General features: G+C 45.0%; 1 protein-coding gene across 4 annotated transcripts in view; it reads left to right on the top strand.

Moving 5' to 3' along the window:
* UACA (uveal autoantigen with coiled-coil domains and ankyrin repeats) overlaps positions 1-14,251 on the top strand; it is a 54,802-nt gene extending 40,551 nt beyond the window's left edge. For all 4 annotated transcript variants that reach the window (XM_083371606.1, XM_083371605.1, XM_083371607.1 and 1 more), the window contains 5 exons: positions 3,007-3,056; positions 3,908-6,628; positions 7,804-7,950; positions 11,999-12,064; positions 12,290-14,251. In XM_083371606.1, coding sequence (XP_083227732.1) covers positions 3,007-3,056; positions 3,908-6,628; positions 7,804-7,950; positions 11,999-12,064; positions 12,290-12,370 — 3,065 coding nt within the window. In that variant the 3' untranslated portion in view covers positions 12,371-14,251. The remainder of the gene's footprint in view (positions 1-3,006; positions 3,057-3,907; positions 6,629-7,803; positions 7,951-11,998; positions 12,065-12,289) is intronic.
* The last annotated feature ends 4,212 nt before the right edge of the window (positions 14,252-18,463 follow it).

Here is an 18,463-nt window from a genome sequence, read left to right as displayed (position 1 = left end):
TCTCTGGACATGCGGCAGTTGCATTGAAGCTGCCGGTAGTCTTGGTGCTGGCTGTGACTGTCTTTGAGCTGCTATTCCACCCTGGCCAGCAGGAGGCACTGGCGCTGGGGCTGGTGCATTAGCATAATCTGCAGATGACACTGGCCTTCGCATATAAGAACCCGGTGGCAATTGCATGTGGGTTAAATATGGCTGTGCTCTGCCAGGTAGAGGGGCTTGCATAGAAGCAATATTAACAGGAGAAGCAATAGTAACAGGAATCCTAGCACCATCAGGGACTGGAGCCTCAGATGATGGCAGAAATCTTGTATCTCTGAGCAAAGACTCCTCCATAGACAATTGCGAGAGTGAGAGCTCCAATTCATGTCTTAATGCAGCTTCACCAGTAGATGGTGCTATAACATTTGCTTCAGGCATCACTGTGGCTCTGTATGGCCTTTGAGACAGCCCATAATCATGTGACATAGGAGCCTCCGGTTCCCATTCGTCTTGCATGACACTCAATGATGGGCGTGACTTTAGCTTTGGGGAAGAAGGAGGCAATATGGCTTCTCCTTGTGGGTGTGGCAATATGGCCGGTTCATGCTCATAATTCCTTTCATATTGCTGAACCATTGACACATATTTCTTTGCCTGCTGCAAACGCCTTTCAAAAACCCCAATTTGTTCACAGTAGCCTTGCATAGCCCTATCTCGCATAGTTTTCTTGGGGCTTGAAGGAGCAGAAGGAATTTTCTTCGGCTGGACTTTAAGTTTCACTCCAAGCCTTTGAAATTCATCGTGAGCCCCTGGAGTGTGAACATTTTCAAAAGCAGCTGCCAGGGAGCTTGGAAAAGTAGAAAAAGGAGTGACTGACCTTGCATCGTGGACAGGAGCAGGCGCGTCTTCTCCAAGGCTGTGGCCGAAGCTATCGGAGTCCTTAAAGGTGAAGGGAGCTGGCCCACAGAAAAACTCCTTTCCAGCCGTGGCTTCCTTCCTGACATGTTTCAGCAGTTAATCACCGCTGCCTCACTAGCACTAACTAACTGATAACAGCCGCAGAAACATGCTTCTCCAAAAACATAAATCAAACCATCCTCGATACCAAAATGTCAAGGTAAAAATCACCTTTGTAGAGGGCGACGGACCGTGCTTCAGAGAATGCATGATACACTTGCAGGAAGGCAAGAAAAACACGACGCATAATCATACTAAATACCTTTTACTTACAAAAATATAAAAACTAAATATATATTATACAGAGCTAGCTAGCTTCATCCTAACGTAACAGACAGTAACAGCAAAGTGAAAAAAAAAATACAGATAATAACTCTGGGAACTTCTTCTAGACATGCGCACTAAACAGACTGAAACCATAACATAGCTAGTCATATGGGATTCACTATGGTTACCAGATAAGTTATCACAACAGGTGCAGAGAACAGGGGAAAATGTACAGTTAGAAATGAACTTTTCTGACGAACATAAAAAAAACGTGCAGTGACACAAACGTCGGCAGGTCTCCGTTCCTCCGCGCCCTGCCTGCCTGCTTCTTTCTGCAGCGGAAAGAAGCAGGCAGGCAGGGCGCGGAGGTCCGGAGACCTGCCGACGTTTGGGGAGGTGCGCGCGCACCTCCCCAAACCTCCCCAAACTTCGGCAGGTCTCCGGACGGCGGCGGCTTGGGAGAGGTGCGCGCGATCCTGGAAGCACCGAAGCCTCGGCCGCGCACAAGTCCTCGGTAAGCTCCGGGCGGTCACTTGCTTCGCGTCTCCTGAGGGAAGGGGGGGCGACTGGAGCGGGCGTGTTTCCTCGCCTGCTGGGCGCCGCGATTTGCCCGGGGAGGGGAACGCGCGGGCCCCGAATGGCAGCGTGGAGCAAGGAAGCGGACAGCCAGGCCTTCCCCGAGAGCCGCGGCCACACAGGGTATTCCTGTGTATTCAGGCTTGCAAAATGGCGGATCGAGCCTCTGCTGGCGGCAGAGGCTTGCAGAGCGCGGATCCAGCCTCCACCGGCGGCGGAGGCTTGCAGAGCGCGGATCCAGCCTCCGCCGGCGGCGGAGGCTTGCAGAACGGCGGATCGGCTTATACTCGAGTCAACAACTTTTCCCAGTTTTTGGGGGTGAAATTGGGGGTCTCGGCTTATACTCGAGTCGGCTTATACTCAAGTATATACGGTAAACTACGTCCACAGCGTTTCCTTGATCCACTAATTTAGCCACTTCATTGAAAAAGGCAATAAGGTTTGTCTGGCATGGTTTGTTTCTAAGAAGCTCACGTTGGCTTCTGCTAATCGCCTTGCTAGTTTTTAGGTTTTCACAGATCCACTGCTTGATTTTCTAGGATTTCACGCAGGGATCAGTACTAAGCTGATTGGTCGGTCATTTCCTGGATCCACACCTTTTCCCTTTTTGAAGGTTGAAACCACACCAGCTCTTTCCCTGTCCTCTGATAGTTCCCCAAAGTTGCAAGAACTCTGAAAGATCTGGTTCAGTTGTTCTGAGATCACATCTGGCAGCTCTTTCAAAACCCTGGGATGTAATCCACCCTGGTTTCAGCCTCTGGTACTTTCAGTCGAGTCTTTTCTGCTGCCAACTTTAAAGTAGCCAGTGGAGATTCCACTGTGAAACTGCTAAAACGATCCTGATTTTCAGATCTGTCACCTGTAGTCCAAAGTAATGTTTTACATCTCACAATAAGTAGCTTACTGTTGCCATGATATTTCTGGTAACAGCTCTTCTGTATAAAGCTAAAGCTAGGTTATTAATGTTGCTTTAAGTTAATACAGCTTAAAATAATTAGTATTGTGTTTTTCACCTTCCAGATGTGTTTGCAAGCTTATGGAAATACTTGGTGCATCTGCAGAGATGAAATACCATTTTAAAAAGCGCTGGTGCAATTAGTGTGTGTGTGTGTGTGTGTGTGTGTGTGTGTGTGTGTGTGTGTGTGTTTGATTTTCTTTTTTCTTTTTTTGAAAATATGTGGACATTTGTTTCAAATTAAAGAACGAATGTGTTTTGTTTTTCTTAAGGGAAAGAAAATGTACTACTCAAAGACTCAGGCTATTCTGCGGGATCCCAGGTACTTGAATATTCTTGTATCCAATGCAACTCCAGTTTGCTTTCCAAATGCGATCCGTATAATATTTGGCCTCTGACTCTGTTATTGGGCATCCCCCAGAGGTGCTAGATTCCTCAGCGGAGCTTCTTGTAGCTCCACCCGCGAGCAGGCTGGAGCTTTGAGAAGCCAGAACAGGCGCCCTCAAAACTGCCCTCTTCCCCCTGCCTTTTTTTTTGGCTGTTGCTTTCCCCCTGCAACTGTGTTTGTGAACAATTGGCTTTTCTGCCCTTTTAAGGTGGGAAATTCATAAAAACTACAAATTCACCCCAAAATAGCACTGAAATATTGGTTTGATGCTATTTAAAAACTAGGCCTTTTTCACACAAAAAAGGAACTCAATCTAAGCTATCTCCTTTCCCCACTTGCTGCAGCCTCTGAACCCTTCCAGATGCTTTGCGTGGCCATTGGCCGCAGACATTGGCCCATTCCTGCTCTCTCTGAGCTGGAGGGTTGCTGACCTGCATGCTGACAATTTACACCTGGAAATGAGGATGCTATTTTAATCTTCAGGTTAATAAAATTTAGAGGCAATACTTTTACGTTAGTGGAGGGATGTCCTTACGGCTATTTCCTACTTTCTATCCTGATTATAATTGGTGGTCCAACAAGGCATGAATATTTTCCATCTTTCTAACCGGCGTTGGCCTGCCTTTTAATCTGAAAAATTATGGACTGAACTTGGGAGCCGGACATTTGAAACACCAGAGTTGAACTAATGGAGGCTTTTCCTTTTACGTTAAAAACTGTTAAAACGACTGTTTTATGGAAACCGTTGCACAAGACTTGACAAATACCTTTCTTTTGTTTTAAAGCAAACACTTGCTTCGGCGCCTGCCAGTCTCCAGAGCCGATCCATGGTGAGGCCTTTAGAGCTGCTGGGCCCAAACCAGTGTTGCCCCTCGGAGGCTGATGCTGTCAAGCGGGAGCTCAGCAGCATCAGGAGCTGTTACGAGACAGCAAGAGTTGAGCTAAGCAGGCTTCAGGCAGAGCTGTCCCACAAAACCGCAGAATGCAAAGCCCTGGCGTCTGAGTGTGAGAGAATTAAGCAAGAGTCGGATCAGCAGATAAAGCAGCTGGAAGATGCTTTGAAAGATGTGCAGAGGAGAATGTTTGATTCAGAAGGGAAAGTGAAGCAGATGCAGACCCACTTTCTTGCCCTGAAGGATCACCTGACAAACGAAGCCGCTTCAGGTAGCGTTAAGGTGACTGAGGAGCTGAAGGAGCAGCTGAAAGACATGAAGGCTAAGTATGAGGGAGCTTCAGCTGAAGTGGGCAAGCTGAGGAACCAGTTGAAGCAGAATGAGCTGCTAGTGGAAGAATTCAGACGAGATGAAGCAAGGCTGGTGGAGGAAAACAAAAAGTTGCAGAAAGGACTTGGAATGTTGAAGGTGGAACGTGAAAAAAGGGAGAGGACTTTTTCTGAGGCAGAAGAGCAGCTGAAGGAAACGACAGTGAAATTGGCTAACAAGTTTGACAAGATGAAGAGTTCTCTGTCCAGTGAAATTGATGAGAAGGGCTGGAAGCTGGCAGAGTTGGAGAAAGAGCGGGAAAAGCTGTGCACGGAAGTTCAGCATCTGAGGATGGAGCTTGAGAAGCAGAAAGCTCAGTTTGCTCACTACGTGAAGCCAGAGGAACATAAGCATGTCAGAAGCAGATACGAGCAAAGGGCCCGTGAACTTGAGAAGGGGCACTTGGAACTGAAACAGAAAAACCAAGCCTTGCAGAAGGCAGTAGAAAGGGCTCAGATGGACCAGAGCCTCCTAAAGCAGCAGATGGAGACCCTCAGGGGTGAGGTGAAGACCCAGTATGTTCCTTTGAAGGTCAATGAAGACACAAGGAAAACGGTAGGAGAGTTGAACAAGAAGCTGACAGAAACCGCTGAAAAATATCACCGGTATAAAGGAGAAACAGAGAAACTCCTAGCGGAAAAGCTGTGCCTACAGGAGAAGGTCAGTAAGTTTCAGACAGTTTACATTCCTCCTGAAAAGCACGAGAAGGAAATAGGAGTCTTAAAATCTACCTTGGCAGACGTGCAAAAGCAGCTTGATGAATTTAGCAAGAGGTACAAAAAAGAGCAGGCCAAAGTTTCCGAATTGGTAACTAAAAATGCAGCTCTCCAAGATGTCATGAAGGAGCAGTACGTCTCTTCAGAAACTCACGAAGAGGCAAAAACTGCCTTGAACACCATGCTGGAAAGAACAGGCAAAGAATTGTCAGACCTGAAGGAGAAGATGGAAGAGGTGAAGCAGGAATATTTGAAAGTGAATGAAGAGAACGATGCACTGAAGCAGAAGCTGAGGGGGCTGCAAAGCCAAATGCAGTCCGAATATCTCAATGCAAAAGACCATGACAGTAAAGTCGCTGCTCTGAATAAAAATATTCAGGACCTTCAGAGAAGCAACTCTGAAATGCTGGCAAAGTACCAAGGAAAGCAAGAAGAAGTTGCCCAATTGCATGCAGAGATTGAAGCCCAGAAGAAGGAGATTGACTTGATTCAAGAATGCATCAAGTCCAAATACGCTCCCCTTGCCAGTTTGGATGAAAAGGAGCGGGACTTTGAGGCAACTGTAATGGAGCTGAAAAACCAGCTCCTGGAACAAGGGGAACAACTCAGAATAAAAGAGGAAGAAATCCAGAAACATACTGAGGAAATCGGAAAGTTAACAGCTGGGATCCTGGCTGTCCAAAACGATCTGCAGCAAAACTACATCCTTGCAGAGAAGTATCATGAAATGGAGGGAATGTTGGCAAGCAAGGCGGGTGGCCTGAACAAGGAGTTAAGGGAGTTGCAGGAAAAGTTTGCTGAGGTCACAGGAGAGAAGGAGAGGCTTCAGGAGGAGAGCGCCAGACAGCGCTCAGAGGTGCTCCTCATGCAGAGCCGCTTGCAGGGCCAGTATGTTCCTCTGGAGCAGGTGGAGGCCCTGGAGAGGAAGCTCAGCTGCACCATTGAGGGCCTGAAAGGAGAGCTTGACAACCAGGCAGCCAGAAGCCAGCAAGAGCTGCAAAGAGCGCAAGAGCTGCAACAGGAACTGGCCCACCTACAAGCCACCTCAGTGCCTCTGGCAGAACACTCCCAAATCAAAGAAAGGCTGGAGAAGGAACTGGCCGTCCTGCAGTCCAGATGGAGAGAGAAGGAGGAAGAGAGCCAAAGGACAAAAGAAGAGGCCTCCCGGCTGCACTCTGAACTTCAGAGCGCAAAGCAAGCACTAAGCAAGCTGGAGAAGAGAGAGGTGGTGGAGGCCTCCGAGCACAAGAGGATGAGAAGCAGGCTAGAAGGCCAGGTGAGCAGCATGGCTGAGAAACTGGCTGAGCTGACTCAAAAGATGGAGAAGCTGCAGGACGATTCGCCGGAGACAAATGCGGAGCAGCCATCCTTGAAGGATGAGAAGGAGCTGCTCCAGCCAAGAAACGTCAACATTGAGCAGGAAATCAAAGACCAGAAAGAGCGGTGTGACAAGTCTCTGAGCACCATCGTGGAGTTGCAGAAAAGGATCCAGGAGTCTGCCAAGCAGGTGGAGGCCAAAGATAACAAGGTAAGCCAGTTGAAACGGGGGAAGCTGAGACGCCTGAGGAGTCACAGAGGAGAGCCAGGCTGACTCACTCGTAGATTTCCTTTCAGTAGCTTCGGAATGGAGTCACATGTATGAAGTCTTTAGAGAAGCAGTAGCACACGTGGTTACACAAAGCTGCCTTTATAAACTCTCCACACAAGTATTTTATGGAAAACCCCAAGGAGATTAAAATGCCAATAGCCACCCTGAACTTCTGTGTCTTGGAGACCTTTACAGGGATTTCCAGGTGAGCAGAAGCTGCACCATCAGGTTTTGTGCTCACATGGAAACCACTGGATAGGCCAGCATTACACAGATTTGCAGACCTTTGGGTGCACGTGTGGGGAATTTGCAAAAGCTGCTAAAATTTATGGAAGCCTTTGCTGGAGCTTTTCAGCTATGAAAACACGTAACTTGTGAAAGGCTGAATAGGACTCTAGGTTAAAAGGATTGTCTAAACCTGCCATTGTTTTTACACGTAGTCTTTTAATTACAGTAGTCATGTCCACCATCTACATTTATTTTTATTTTTATTTATTTTATTTTAATTCCATTTATATCCCGCCCTTCTCCGAAGACTCAGGGCGGCTTACAAACTTACAAATTTAAACTCCAGGTAGCTTACATGTAGTCACTGTGGCATAGTAGCTGGCAAGCTCTGGTGTGTATATGTGTGGGGGGACAGTGCATTATCACAGCATTGCCGTTTAATAAAAAATAATGCCCAGATTTCAAAAGACAAGCGACGTTGGTCAGTATTTATCTTAAAACTCTCAGGAGTTTGGTTTTCTGACCTGAAGTCTCCCTGGATTTGAGCGGCTGGCTTTCCTTCTTCCTTCTGCAGTTGGGGTTGGTGGTGTAGCAGGCAGTCATTCCAAAGCTGTTAATGTAGCTAAAACAAAATAAGACGAGCTGCTCAGCATGGAGGTGTCTGCAGTTGTTTCCTGCTTCCTGCCTTTTTATGTTATGCGAGAATTCCGTATAAAAATGGGGTTCAGCCCTCTTTTGTGGGCAGAGCTGAATTTCTGTCCTCTTCTAGATAAAAGTGCCCGAGCAATTGGCTTGCATTCTTTCTCCTTATCTGTGGGCTGGGGGTGATGAGAGGACGAGGCTTGATTCTTCTTGTCATTGGAATTTTGTCAATGTCTGTCTTGAAGATAACGGAGCTTCTCAATGATGTGGAACGGCTCAAACAGGCCCTTAATGGCCTCTCACAGCTTACCCACAACATTCCTGCCAAGAAGCAAAATCCACAGATGGACGTGCTCCAGAACCAGGTGGAAAGTCTACAGCAGCAGCTGGCTGTAAGTAGGGATCTGGGGCATGAGGACCCATTGCAGCGTGTTAGGAGTGCTAGGCTGAGATATGGTGGGGAAATAATCTCTCAGTCCTTGCATGACTTGCAATTTTGCACATCTGCAGAAGAAACGTGAATGCTCTCTGTGAGTGCATGGCCTCTCCCTTCCATTAACACTTGTTTCCTATAGAAGACAATATATATAGCTTGTGTGGAGCTGTGGGTCCTGTCTGGCCTTGGCTGTTCCTTGCAGAGGTTTCCTGACCTGACTAGATCCCATCAGTGCTTTGCTAGTCTGCAAGCAAGCAGCCAATCTCAGAGAGCACCAAGGGCTCCTTGATTGACTGACTGAGTGTCCGTCTGTCTGCCTGTAAGGACCTGCCCCAGCTGGTTCCTCAGGAAAGTTAAACTCAACTCCATTAAGGTTAGTCAAAAGAACTTTTACTGAGAGATACTGCATGCAGAGAAGTCAGGCGGAATCTGAAGGTCCCGTACAAAGAGCAAAGCAGTTCTTTTATTTTCCCAAACTCAGCCCCCCTGACCAAGTCCACTGGCAGCCAATGGGATGCCCCTAAGGTTGTTATGAGAACGCTGAGGTGCTGGGCAAATAACAGCTCACTCTTCAGGGCACGATGGCCTTGGAACCAGGCTGGAACTGGTTGGGAAGGAGTCTGCTCCGTGTCTGAAGACAATCCCCCTCCCTAATTCCCAAGCGGTTACAGCGAAAGCATGCAAAGAATGCCAGAAGCCTTCCTCCCCCACCCCCAGCAGAATGGCAAAATGTCGCTCCCCCCCCACCATCATTGGCTCAGGAGGTGGTGGAAGGCTTGGTCTAAGGCAGGACTCCCCCAACCTTGGCAAATTTAAGACCTGTGGACTTCAACTCCCAGAATTCCTCACCCAGCATAGTCCACATGTCTTAAAGTTGCCCAAGGTTGGAGACCCCTGGTCTAAGGGTAGAAACTGGGTTTTTTAAAAATATATTTTATTGGGTTTTTTTACATATCACATTAATATTTGGTAAACAGTGTGTTGTCTAAGTTTGTATTTACAAATAATAACATTTAATTTTTATAGTTCCATATTCCCCATAGTAATTTTCCTTGATTTTCTCTTCTTCCAATAATAATCTCTTTTATCAACCTTAAATTAGAACATTTCTTGGTATTTTTTTTTTAAAATAACAATTAAATGTCTACGAATATCCTCCACTTCATTATTAACCTTCTTTTCTAATTAATCATCTAGATCACCTTGTCATAGATCCTGTTGAGTTCTCAGTTAAATTTATTTTCCCCACAATATTCAAAAGAAAGCATTTTTACTTGTTAAAATTTTCTTAGAGTTAATTACTTAATTAATTAATTAATTATTATGGTTTCCTCATATGAACCATCCCAACGCTTACATTTTTCGTATCTTGAAATAGAAACAACAAAAATAATATACTATCTAAAAAAAGCATATCCCTTTTAAACTAAAATACCTTAATAATATTTCATTTTTAAAAAACATAATCAAATCTTCAAAATTCATTATATTTAAATATTTAATACATTTCCCTCATATAAATCTTCCCACACATTTTTATATTTCTCATGTCATAGGCAAAAAAACACTATATTGCTTAAGGAGCCTATCCCTCCTAAGCTAAAATTCATTTGTATTCAAAATTTTATTTTTTAACCTTATTCAAACAATACTTTCCTCTTGGAAAATAGTTTTTCTTCATATATTCTTTCTGCAGACCTCTAATGCTCCATAATGACCAAAAATTCTTTCTCTGCCAATCGCTTTAAAATTACAGTTTAAAAAATATTTATAGTTCAGGAAGGTCAATTTTTTTCTAAATTTTATAGAGATAGTCCACAATGTTTTCTTTTCTTTTATTACATCTGTTCTTTTAAACTTTTAAGCTTTGAAGGTCAGAATAACATTTTTTTCCCCTGGGCTGTATATTTAGGGCAGTATTTCCACCCGCCACTAGATGTCAGCACCAGCCCATCTTTTAATTTTCAAAACAAGCCATTTATCTCCGTCAATAATCTTTTGCAGGATACTCTTAATAAATTCCATCAATTTCACCTTTTTCAAGTTTAAATCTTATCTTAATTTTATTTCTGTGTATTTTTATTTCTCATAAATTTAATTCACCACTTCCGTTTAGAGGAGGGTGGAGCAAAGACACCCCCCCCATTTTCGGAGGATTTTTATTTCTGAGGTTTTTTTCTTTTTTTTTCAGGAAATCAGTCAGGTAGAAGAGAGAGAATCAATATTCTTACCCAGTTCAATCACTCTGTTTATGCTTGCTTAATTTAGTGCTTTTTGGCTTCAGCTGCATATTGCTTGGGCTAGACTCATGAATGACGCTAGCCTTTCGTCTGTTGGTTTCCCCAGACGTCCGGATTGACTGCCATCTCCCCATACTTGGTGGGATTCCTCTCCTCCTTTGCCACCTCTCCGGGGTGACTTTTGGCCCATTTAGGGTCCCCAAACAGAGAGAAATCAGCTGTAGGGAGGGGAGACCGATGATCCGTTGCCTGTTGCGCTAACTGTGCAAAACCAGAAGCCGCAACAATCTCAGGTTTTAAGAAGTTACAGTGGAACACAAGGTGGACCCCACGAAGGGACTTTGACAATTCTAACTCCACAGTCACAGTAATATGGCCCAGAGCTGGGCACAGAAGTGACACAGCCAAGGTGAAGGGTTAACTCCCTTTTTATTGCTCCAGCATTCCCCCAAAATTCCTACCATTTACTGCAAGTCCAAGAACAAGCTTTAAACACGCACACACACCTCCAATACTTCCTGGAGCAGCCCAGTTCAGGAAGCTTGGTCACTGTGTGTCCTTGTCTCATGGAGGGTTCCCTGGGACTGCGGCACAACCCGGAGCAGAGATGTGTTGTTGCGAACTCCCACACGGCCAGGCTAGGCAAGGCAAAGCAAAGCAAGGTAGCAAGATGTCGGTTACAGCAAGTGTGGCTAGAAAAATGCAACACTTGTTCCTGACAAAAGCTTTAAATCCTATTCCCCAGGTGAGCTTTGTGAAGAGGGGCAGGGCACCCTCCTTCCGAATAGTCTGGTTGCCCTGCAGCCTGAGTCCAACAGGGCCCTTAAGTTGGCTTTTAGACCTGACTCTTGAAAGCTCAGTTCTATGGGGATTGTTAGAGGTGTGATTGGGCTACTTACCAGGGGATCATTTCAAAGGGAACTTTTATTGGAAGGTGTTGACAGCAGCAAGAGAAGGCAGGATCTGAGGATTTCCTGGACGATTCAATGTCAAAAGAGTCAAGGAAAACCCCACCCCAACTGTCCATCCAGACGGTTCAAATAGGCCAATCCGCAGGTGTGAAAATGAATGGTAGGTCACAAACATGGTGGACCCCCCCTCTCTCTCTCCCTCCCTCCCTCCCTCCCTCCCCCCACCCTCCCTCCTATCTATCTATCTATCTATCTATCTATCTATCTATCTATCTATCTATCTATTCTATCATCTATGAAATTTATTTGCTGCCCATCTTGTATTCAACAATTTTGGGTGGCTCACAGCATAAAAACATAAAAAACATTAAAATCAATATTCTTAGAACACAGTGGATAAGATTAACAAGTAAAATCATTAACATCAGATGGGAAAGAGCAGAGCTGGGCACGCAGGGGTGGGGAGGTGGAATTAAATTTTAGTTCATCAACCAATTCCAGTATGAAGCTTCTCCATCGGGTCCCCAAGCCATCTGGCAGAGCCAGGTCGTAAGGCTCTTCGAAGACGTCAGGAGGGAGGGAGGGAAAAGGCATAAGATGTTTCAGAGAGCAGGAGCTTCCCAGAAGGCTCATCTCATGGAGGTTTTTTAAAATCTTTCCCTTTTAAATATGATTTTTTTTCCTGGTGTTTGCTGGTATTTTACTCTGAGCGCTGGATTAAAATCTTGGAGGAATTTCTAGAGGTGTCGGAAGCATCAGTCCCTTGTGTAACATCTCACTTCTCCTCCACGAGAGAAGCCAACAAGTTGGATCATTTCCTGTAGAAAATTAACGGAAGATTCGTTTGTTTTAGGATGCTGAGAGGCAGCACCAGGAAGTCATCTCAATATACCGGACACACCTTCTTAGTGCTGTTCAGGTGCGTCATCCTGCAGGGACTTGGAGGGGGAGGGTTGCTGTTAGGGTTTGCTTGGCCTGGGTGACTTCTTCCAGGACTGTTGCTCTCGTGCTGGAGTGTGACCGCTGTCTCTCTTAAGGCTTAGGCCCCGAGACTTATTCAAGTAATCCATCCTCAGACCAAGAATGGGCTGCTCTTCAATGTTTAGTAGTTTACCTTTTTAAAGGTCTCCTTTTAATTTTTCAGGGTCACATGGATGAAGATGTGCAGGCAGCCTTGCTCCAGATCATCCGCATGCGACAGGGACTGATTTGCTATGGGAATTGAGGCTCCAGCTGGCTTTTTAGGCTGCAGGCAACTTTGCCAACTTCTTAATGTCCCTTAGTGCTTAGGAGTTGGTAACTCATTACCAACCCCATCCCCCCCCCAGCTGCTTGTAGCAGGAATGCGGAAACATATTTACACAAACCCATTTTTAAACAAAATGAAAAGATCACCCGTGATTTGAAAAATAGAAGCTTTTATTTATAAGTAGTCAAAATGCTGACCAAAGTTCTCCTGAATGTCAGACTGACAGCCTTAAGAGAATGCTAATCCTGCCTTACCCAGACATCTCCCCTCCCCCTCCTTGCAGATGTCAGGTCCTGAGCCAGGAAGCTCAGAGAAGTGGGCCTGCGTCTTGCGGAAAGGGGGGCTAGACGAGGCTGACAGTGTTTTATCCTGGAACTGGCCTTGAGGCTCTCTCCCCCCCCCCCCTGCTCCATGGTGGCTTGGCTGGCCAAGCTGCCTCTTTGAAGACTAGCTAAAAGTAGTAATGCCTTTTTATTGCTGTTTTCGGGAGAGAAAAATACATCAGATAATACTTTGCTTTTTACAAGATACTTTTTCATAAGAGTGTTTATTACTGATTTATTTGTAGCTTTAAGGACAGCAGGACTGGATAGATAAAAATGAAAAGCTGTTATGCAACCTTGAAACGCAGCAGCTTAAAATTTGTGTTCGATCGTTATTTTTTTTTAAAAAAGAAAAAAAATCAACTGTTTACAGATAAGCTAATTAACAACTAAAATAGTTGGGGAAAAAATGTTAAATTTTTTTTTTTAAAAATGCAGAAGCAAAAGAACACCTGTGCCTCTTGTAGTGGGCTTGGCTGTAGTGCTGGACCCCCCCCCCTTTGCAGCTACAGGTTGGAGGCAGTCAAGGGCCGAAGACCAGCTTGTCCTTTCCAGATCTGTAGCTTGTTGAGGAAGGGCCATCTTCCTAGAGCACCAAGTGTGTCTCTTCAGTTACCCATGGAATCTAATTGTGTTCTTACGTATGTTCTGTCAAGCGGTGGCTGTGGCTGTCAGCCGTGGCTCTACTCAACCTGTAGTGGGGACCTCTGCTGAAAGGGGCTCCCGGAAAGACCCCTTCCTCTGGGGAAACATTGCTCCTGCTGTGCCTTGGCTTGTGCCAGTTGTATTCCAAACAATGGGCCCTAATTGCTCAAATTCTTTGATCTCGTGCTAAGGTGATTAATAGCAGCATCTTAAAATACAGTATTTTGTAAATGATGTATGATAATCCACTATAAAGGATACTATATCTGCAGGGAAAACCTTTTGGTAAGAGAATTAATTTGGCATAGATGTTATGTGTTTTAGGAATAAATATAAAGGACTGGAAAGTTTGGTGTTGCTTTTTAAGTAACTTTGGAATAGTTCCAAAGCAGATATATGGAGTTCTGGGGTTCTGGAAAAAAAATCCACCTTTTTACATGGAAATGTGAAAAGCAGATTGCTTCAAAATTCTTGCCCTTTGTCCACCTGAAAAGTGGACCTTCCAGGCACAAGGAACTAGAATGTGTGGACTGCAATGGAGTACGGGCTCCATCGTTATTTTTCTGAGGTGACAGGAATTGCAGGTGATTGTAAACAGAGGAGAAGAAGTGGGGAAGCTTAACCTGGTGGGCTTAATATGTGTGGGGAGAAGGTTGATTTCAAAACAGAAATTCTGAGAATGCCTCTTGTGTTGCTCTTCCTGAAAGCTTAGATTAACCAATTCACCAAGTGCTCTTGTTCTCAGCAACTTGAATAACTGAACAATAATTGCCTGGTTTTGATATATTAATACTTACAAGTATTATCATTCTCTTTTCTCTGGGAGGTATTTATGTATTTCTAGTCTCCCTTTTACACTACATATCAATAAACCTTTATTTTCTGTGTCGCTTCTCTTGTACTTTATTGAAATGGCATGCTGCCGTTTTGGGTGGGTGGGGGATACAGCAAAATGGTGGCTGCTTTATATTTCTGGCTTATAAATAAAAACTTCAAATGCCACGACACAATAACGAGAATACAAAGTAAGCAGAAAAGCACTTATGTCTATAAAATCTGCATTCAAGCATCATCAAAATGGAGGAGTTATTCTTGGAGGCTGAGTTTGGCTGTGCTGTGCTGTGCAAGGCAAATCTTGGGAGCCTTCTGGCTACCCATACAAGTAAATTAATTTGTCAATGGATTTTGAGCTTACTCAAATAGCTGGAAGTGCCTGAGAGAGATCGAGGAGCCCACCAAGATTCTTCCCCTCATTCCTGGGTCTAGGAGGTTGGATTTCCGGTTCGGGTGGTGTTGATGAAAACCAGGCTCATATGCAGCAGAACCGCGTTTATTCAAGCAACTGGCATGTGTGTGATTCTACCAATGTTTGTCTCCTGAGTTTCAGGTGCAGCCTTGGCCATGACTCCAAGGCCTGGCAGAGGGTTGATAATGTGAGAGCTGAAGATGGTGGATGTGACTATTAGTTCTTTGCCAGGCTCAGATAACTTCCTAGTCCATATGCAGTTTATTGCCTTCTGTGACGCTACAAGAGTAGGAAGCTGATTAGGATGGCCTACCCTAAGGATGTACAGGTAATTCTCTACCAGTTGCTTAACAAAGTTGGAAGTTACGACAGAGTTCCCCAGAAAAATTTATGACCAACTTTCAGAGTCACAACAGCCACCCACACCTTAGCAGTCATGTGGTCACATTTTGGGCAGCTGGCAATGACTTACCTTTACAGCCATTTTCAGCATCCAGCGAATGTGGCCAGTTTCCAACATTTACTTCCAATTTCAGTCTCACTTTCGACTACCGTATGTCATGGTTCCAATAGATGAGACCAGTAGAAATAAGAACTGAGGCAATTGCTTTCCTCAAAGAACACTTTCAATGGCTACATAATATCAGCATAAAGGTGAAACCAAGACTGAGTCGCCCTCCCCCCACTCAAAGGTTACAAAGTAAAAGTTAAATTCCCCACCCTTTGATGTGTCATAAATCACAATCCCCAATTAACACCTTTGGGGGGAATCTCTTAACGGTAGCTCCAGCCCAACCAAATACTTAGGCTGCTTGACCTTGGTTCCCACAAGAAAGTTATTGTTTTGACTAAACTAGAAGAATGCATCCCCCGCCCATTGCTGTGGCAAACAAAAACCGAATAAACATGGTTGCATTCAGAGTCTTTGAAGGTTTGACAGTCGGATCCCCTAGAGAAGAGAGAAATTCTGTGAGTGGAAAAGAATTCAGAGTTAGAAATCAACCCCTAGGCTTATTTGGATGCTTATCATAAAATTTACGTATTTATCAGTTTTTACATCAGCACTTTTCACCCAGGTGGCCTCTGATAGTGGGTAACCTTTCCCTTATACAACTTTGAGTCAAGGATTCGTTTTATTTCATAATGAGTCTCTCCCTCCACAACTAGGGGACCTGGTTCCTGTTTGGGAGGAGGTCTCAATGAGGACTCTTGGTATGGTTTCAATAGGCTGCAGTGAAACACAGGGTGAATTTTTCCCAAAAAGGGAGGAAGCTTTAATTCTACTGTGACTGGGTTTATAATTCGCACTATGGGAAAGGTCCAAGGAACTTTGGTCCCAATTTTTTGCTAGGTAGTTTAAGTCTTAGATATTTTGTAGAGAGGTAAACTTTTCCCCCCACATGAAATTATCTCTGGGGTGCCCTTCTCTTCTCTGCCTGCTGTTTGTAAATCTTTGAGGCTTTGATTAGAGCCGCTTTTGCATTGTCCCACATGGTTTTCCAAGAAGTCACCCATTGATTTAAAGTCAGAAATTGGAGGATCCTGAATAAACTCCCTACCAGTGGCTATTTTAAAAGGAATGAGTCCAGTGCTGCTATGTATAGTGTTATTGTAAGCCACCTCAGCAAAGGGGAGGAGGCCAGCTCAAGAAGTCTGTTGGTAGTCCACATAGCACCTAATATATTGCTCCACCATAGAGTTAGCTTTTTCAGCAGCTCCATTAGTAGACAGATGAAAAGCCGATGACAGTCCCTGTGTGGACCCAATAAGTTTCAGAAAGTCTCTCCAGAACTTGGCAGTGAATTGTACCTCTATATCTGAAATAATCTGCTTTGGAGCACCATGGAGTTGGTAGATATGTTTGAGAAAAATTCTAGCCAACTTCTTAGTGGAGGGAAGACTGGTGCAGGCAATGAAATGAGCTTGTTTAGAAAAAAGGTCAGTCAGTTCATATTACCGTATTTCCCTTGTTGTTAGTTGCGAAGTTGTGTCCGACCCTTTGTGATCCCATGGACAATCTTCCTCCAGGCCTTCCTGTCCTCTACCATCTTCTGGAGTCCATTTAAGCTCACGCCTCCTGCTTCAGTGACTCCCTCCAGCCACCTCATTCTCTGTCGTCCCCTTCTTCTCTTGCCCTCCACCTTTCCCAGCATGAGGCTCTTCTCCAGTGAGTCCTTCCTTCTCATTTAGAAGCTCAAAGCTTCGTGACAAGAGGAAAACTGGGGCAACCTAAGGCCCACATAGTTCCAAATAGGTGAAGTAAGAAAGCAGCAGAGGCAGAAGACTCTGCCAAGACACCAAAGAGTTCACAAGTAAAGATTCCATATGCAAACCATGGGAGCAAAAGGAGTTCAGCTGGCGGCGGGGGGGGGGGGAGAGAATCCAGACAGAAGCCTTTCCCCTCCCCTGCCCTGCCCTTTCCTTCTCCCCTCTTTCCACCCAGTTCAGCCCAGTACCCCATGAGAGACTCAGCTCCACACCTGAGCCAGCAAAGAGGGACCCTGGCAAAGAGAATGGGTGGGGAGGCTTCAAGCTCCTGGGCTTCAAGGCAGGTTGCACTGCCAGAAGGAGACCCAGGCTGCTGCTTCCTCCCTGGAAGAGAGCTGAGGGGAGGGCGTCTCCCCTGAAACGCTCTGGACAGGCCCGCTGAAGTCTTCCAGGAGCACAGGGAGAAGCCCTTTGGCAGAGGCAAACCTGGGCAAGCAGGTGGCCACAGGAGCCAGGGAATCCGAAGGTGCTTTGGGGCCAACGTGGCTCAGGGGCTGTGCCAGGCTCTCACTTGGGTCCTCTTCGGCCAATGGCCACCTGAGGAAGAAATCAAGTCCAACCTGCTCTGCTGACGCCATCCCAGCTGAGGTTACCCTTGTTTCTGAAGGGCAGAAGAAGTAAGCAACTTTCTTTGCATAAAATATAATAAACACACCTTGGAAGTAAGCGATACTTTGAAGCAATGGTAAGGTGAGTTGCATTCGAACACCATGTACCTTGTGAGAGAAGCAGACATCTGAGTGGATTATTTGGGGGGAGGGGGAGAAAAAGATTGGCTCCAGGAAACTACAGACCGATCAGTCTAACTTCAATACCTGGGGAAATCCTGGAAAAGATAATCAAAAAACAGATCTGCGATCAACTAGAAGCAAACAAAGTCATAACCAGTAGCCAGCACGGGTTTGTCAAAAACAGATCATGCCAAACCAATCTTATCTCATTCTTTGATAAAGTGACTAAACTAGTAGACCAGAGAAATGCTGTGGACATGGTATACTTAGATTTCAGTAAGGCATTTGATAAAGTAGACAAAGGAGTAGATAAAGTTACCTACTCCTTGGTAACCTAGAAGAAAGGTGGAATAGACAACATCACCACCAGATGGATCTGTAGATGGCTGACAAACCGTACTCAGCGAGTGGTCCTCAATGGCACTACATCCACATGGAGAGAAGTAAGCAGTGGGATACCACAAGGTTCCATCTTAGGCCCAGGACTCTTCAATATCTAACAAGTAACATATATTAGTCAATTATGATTGAGCAACTGCCTTGCTTTCTGTCCAAATAGCACAAGAATTAAAAAAAACTATTATTAAACCTTATCTTGAGTGAGTTTGACTCATTTGTTTTATAACTAGCACCCTAGTGGACAGTTAGAAGCTGTTTTCCATTTGTCCCCCTCTTTGATCCTCATACTATAATAAGCCTCTCGTAAATCCATTTAATAAATATCTTGCCTTTGGCTATATGGGCTAGCATGTCCTTCATTAGGGGCAAGGGGTAAACATTGTCCACACACACCCCTTTTAGTCCTCTATAGTCAACACAAAAATGAAGCAACCCATCCTTTTCCTCTCAGAACAAG

The sequence above is a fragment of the Vipera ursinii genome (assembly GCF_947247035.1).
Source record: "Vipera ursinii genome assembly, chromosome: 11".
NCBI classification, from domain to species: Eukaryota; Metazoa; Chordata; class Lepidosauria; order Squamata; family Viperidae; genus Vipera; species Vipera ursinii.
The sequence above is the reverse complement of the archived record's forward strand: the minus strand, read 5'-3'. Positions and strand labels throughout refer to the sequence as shown.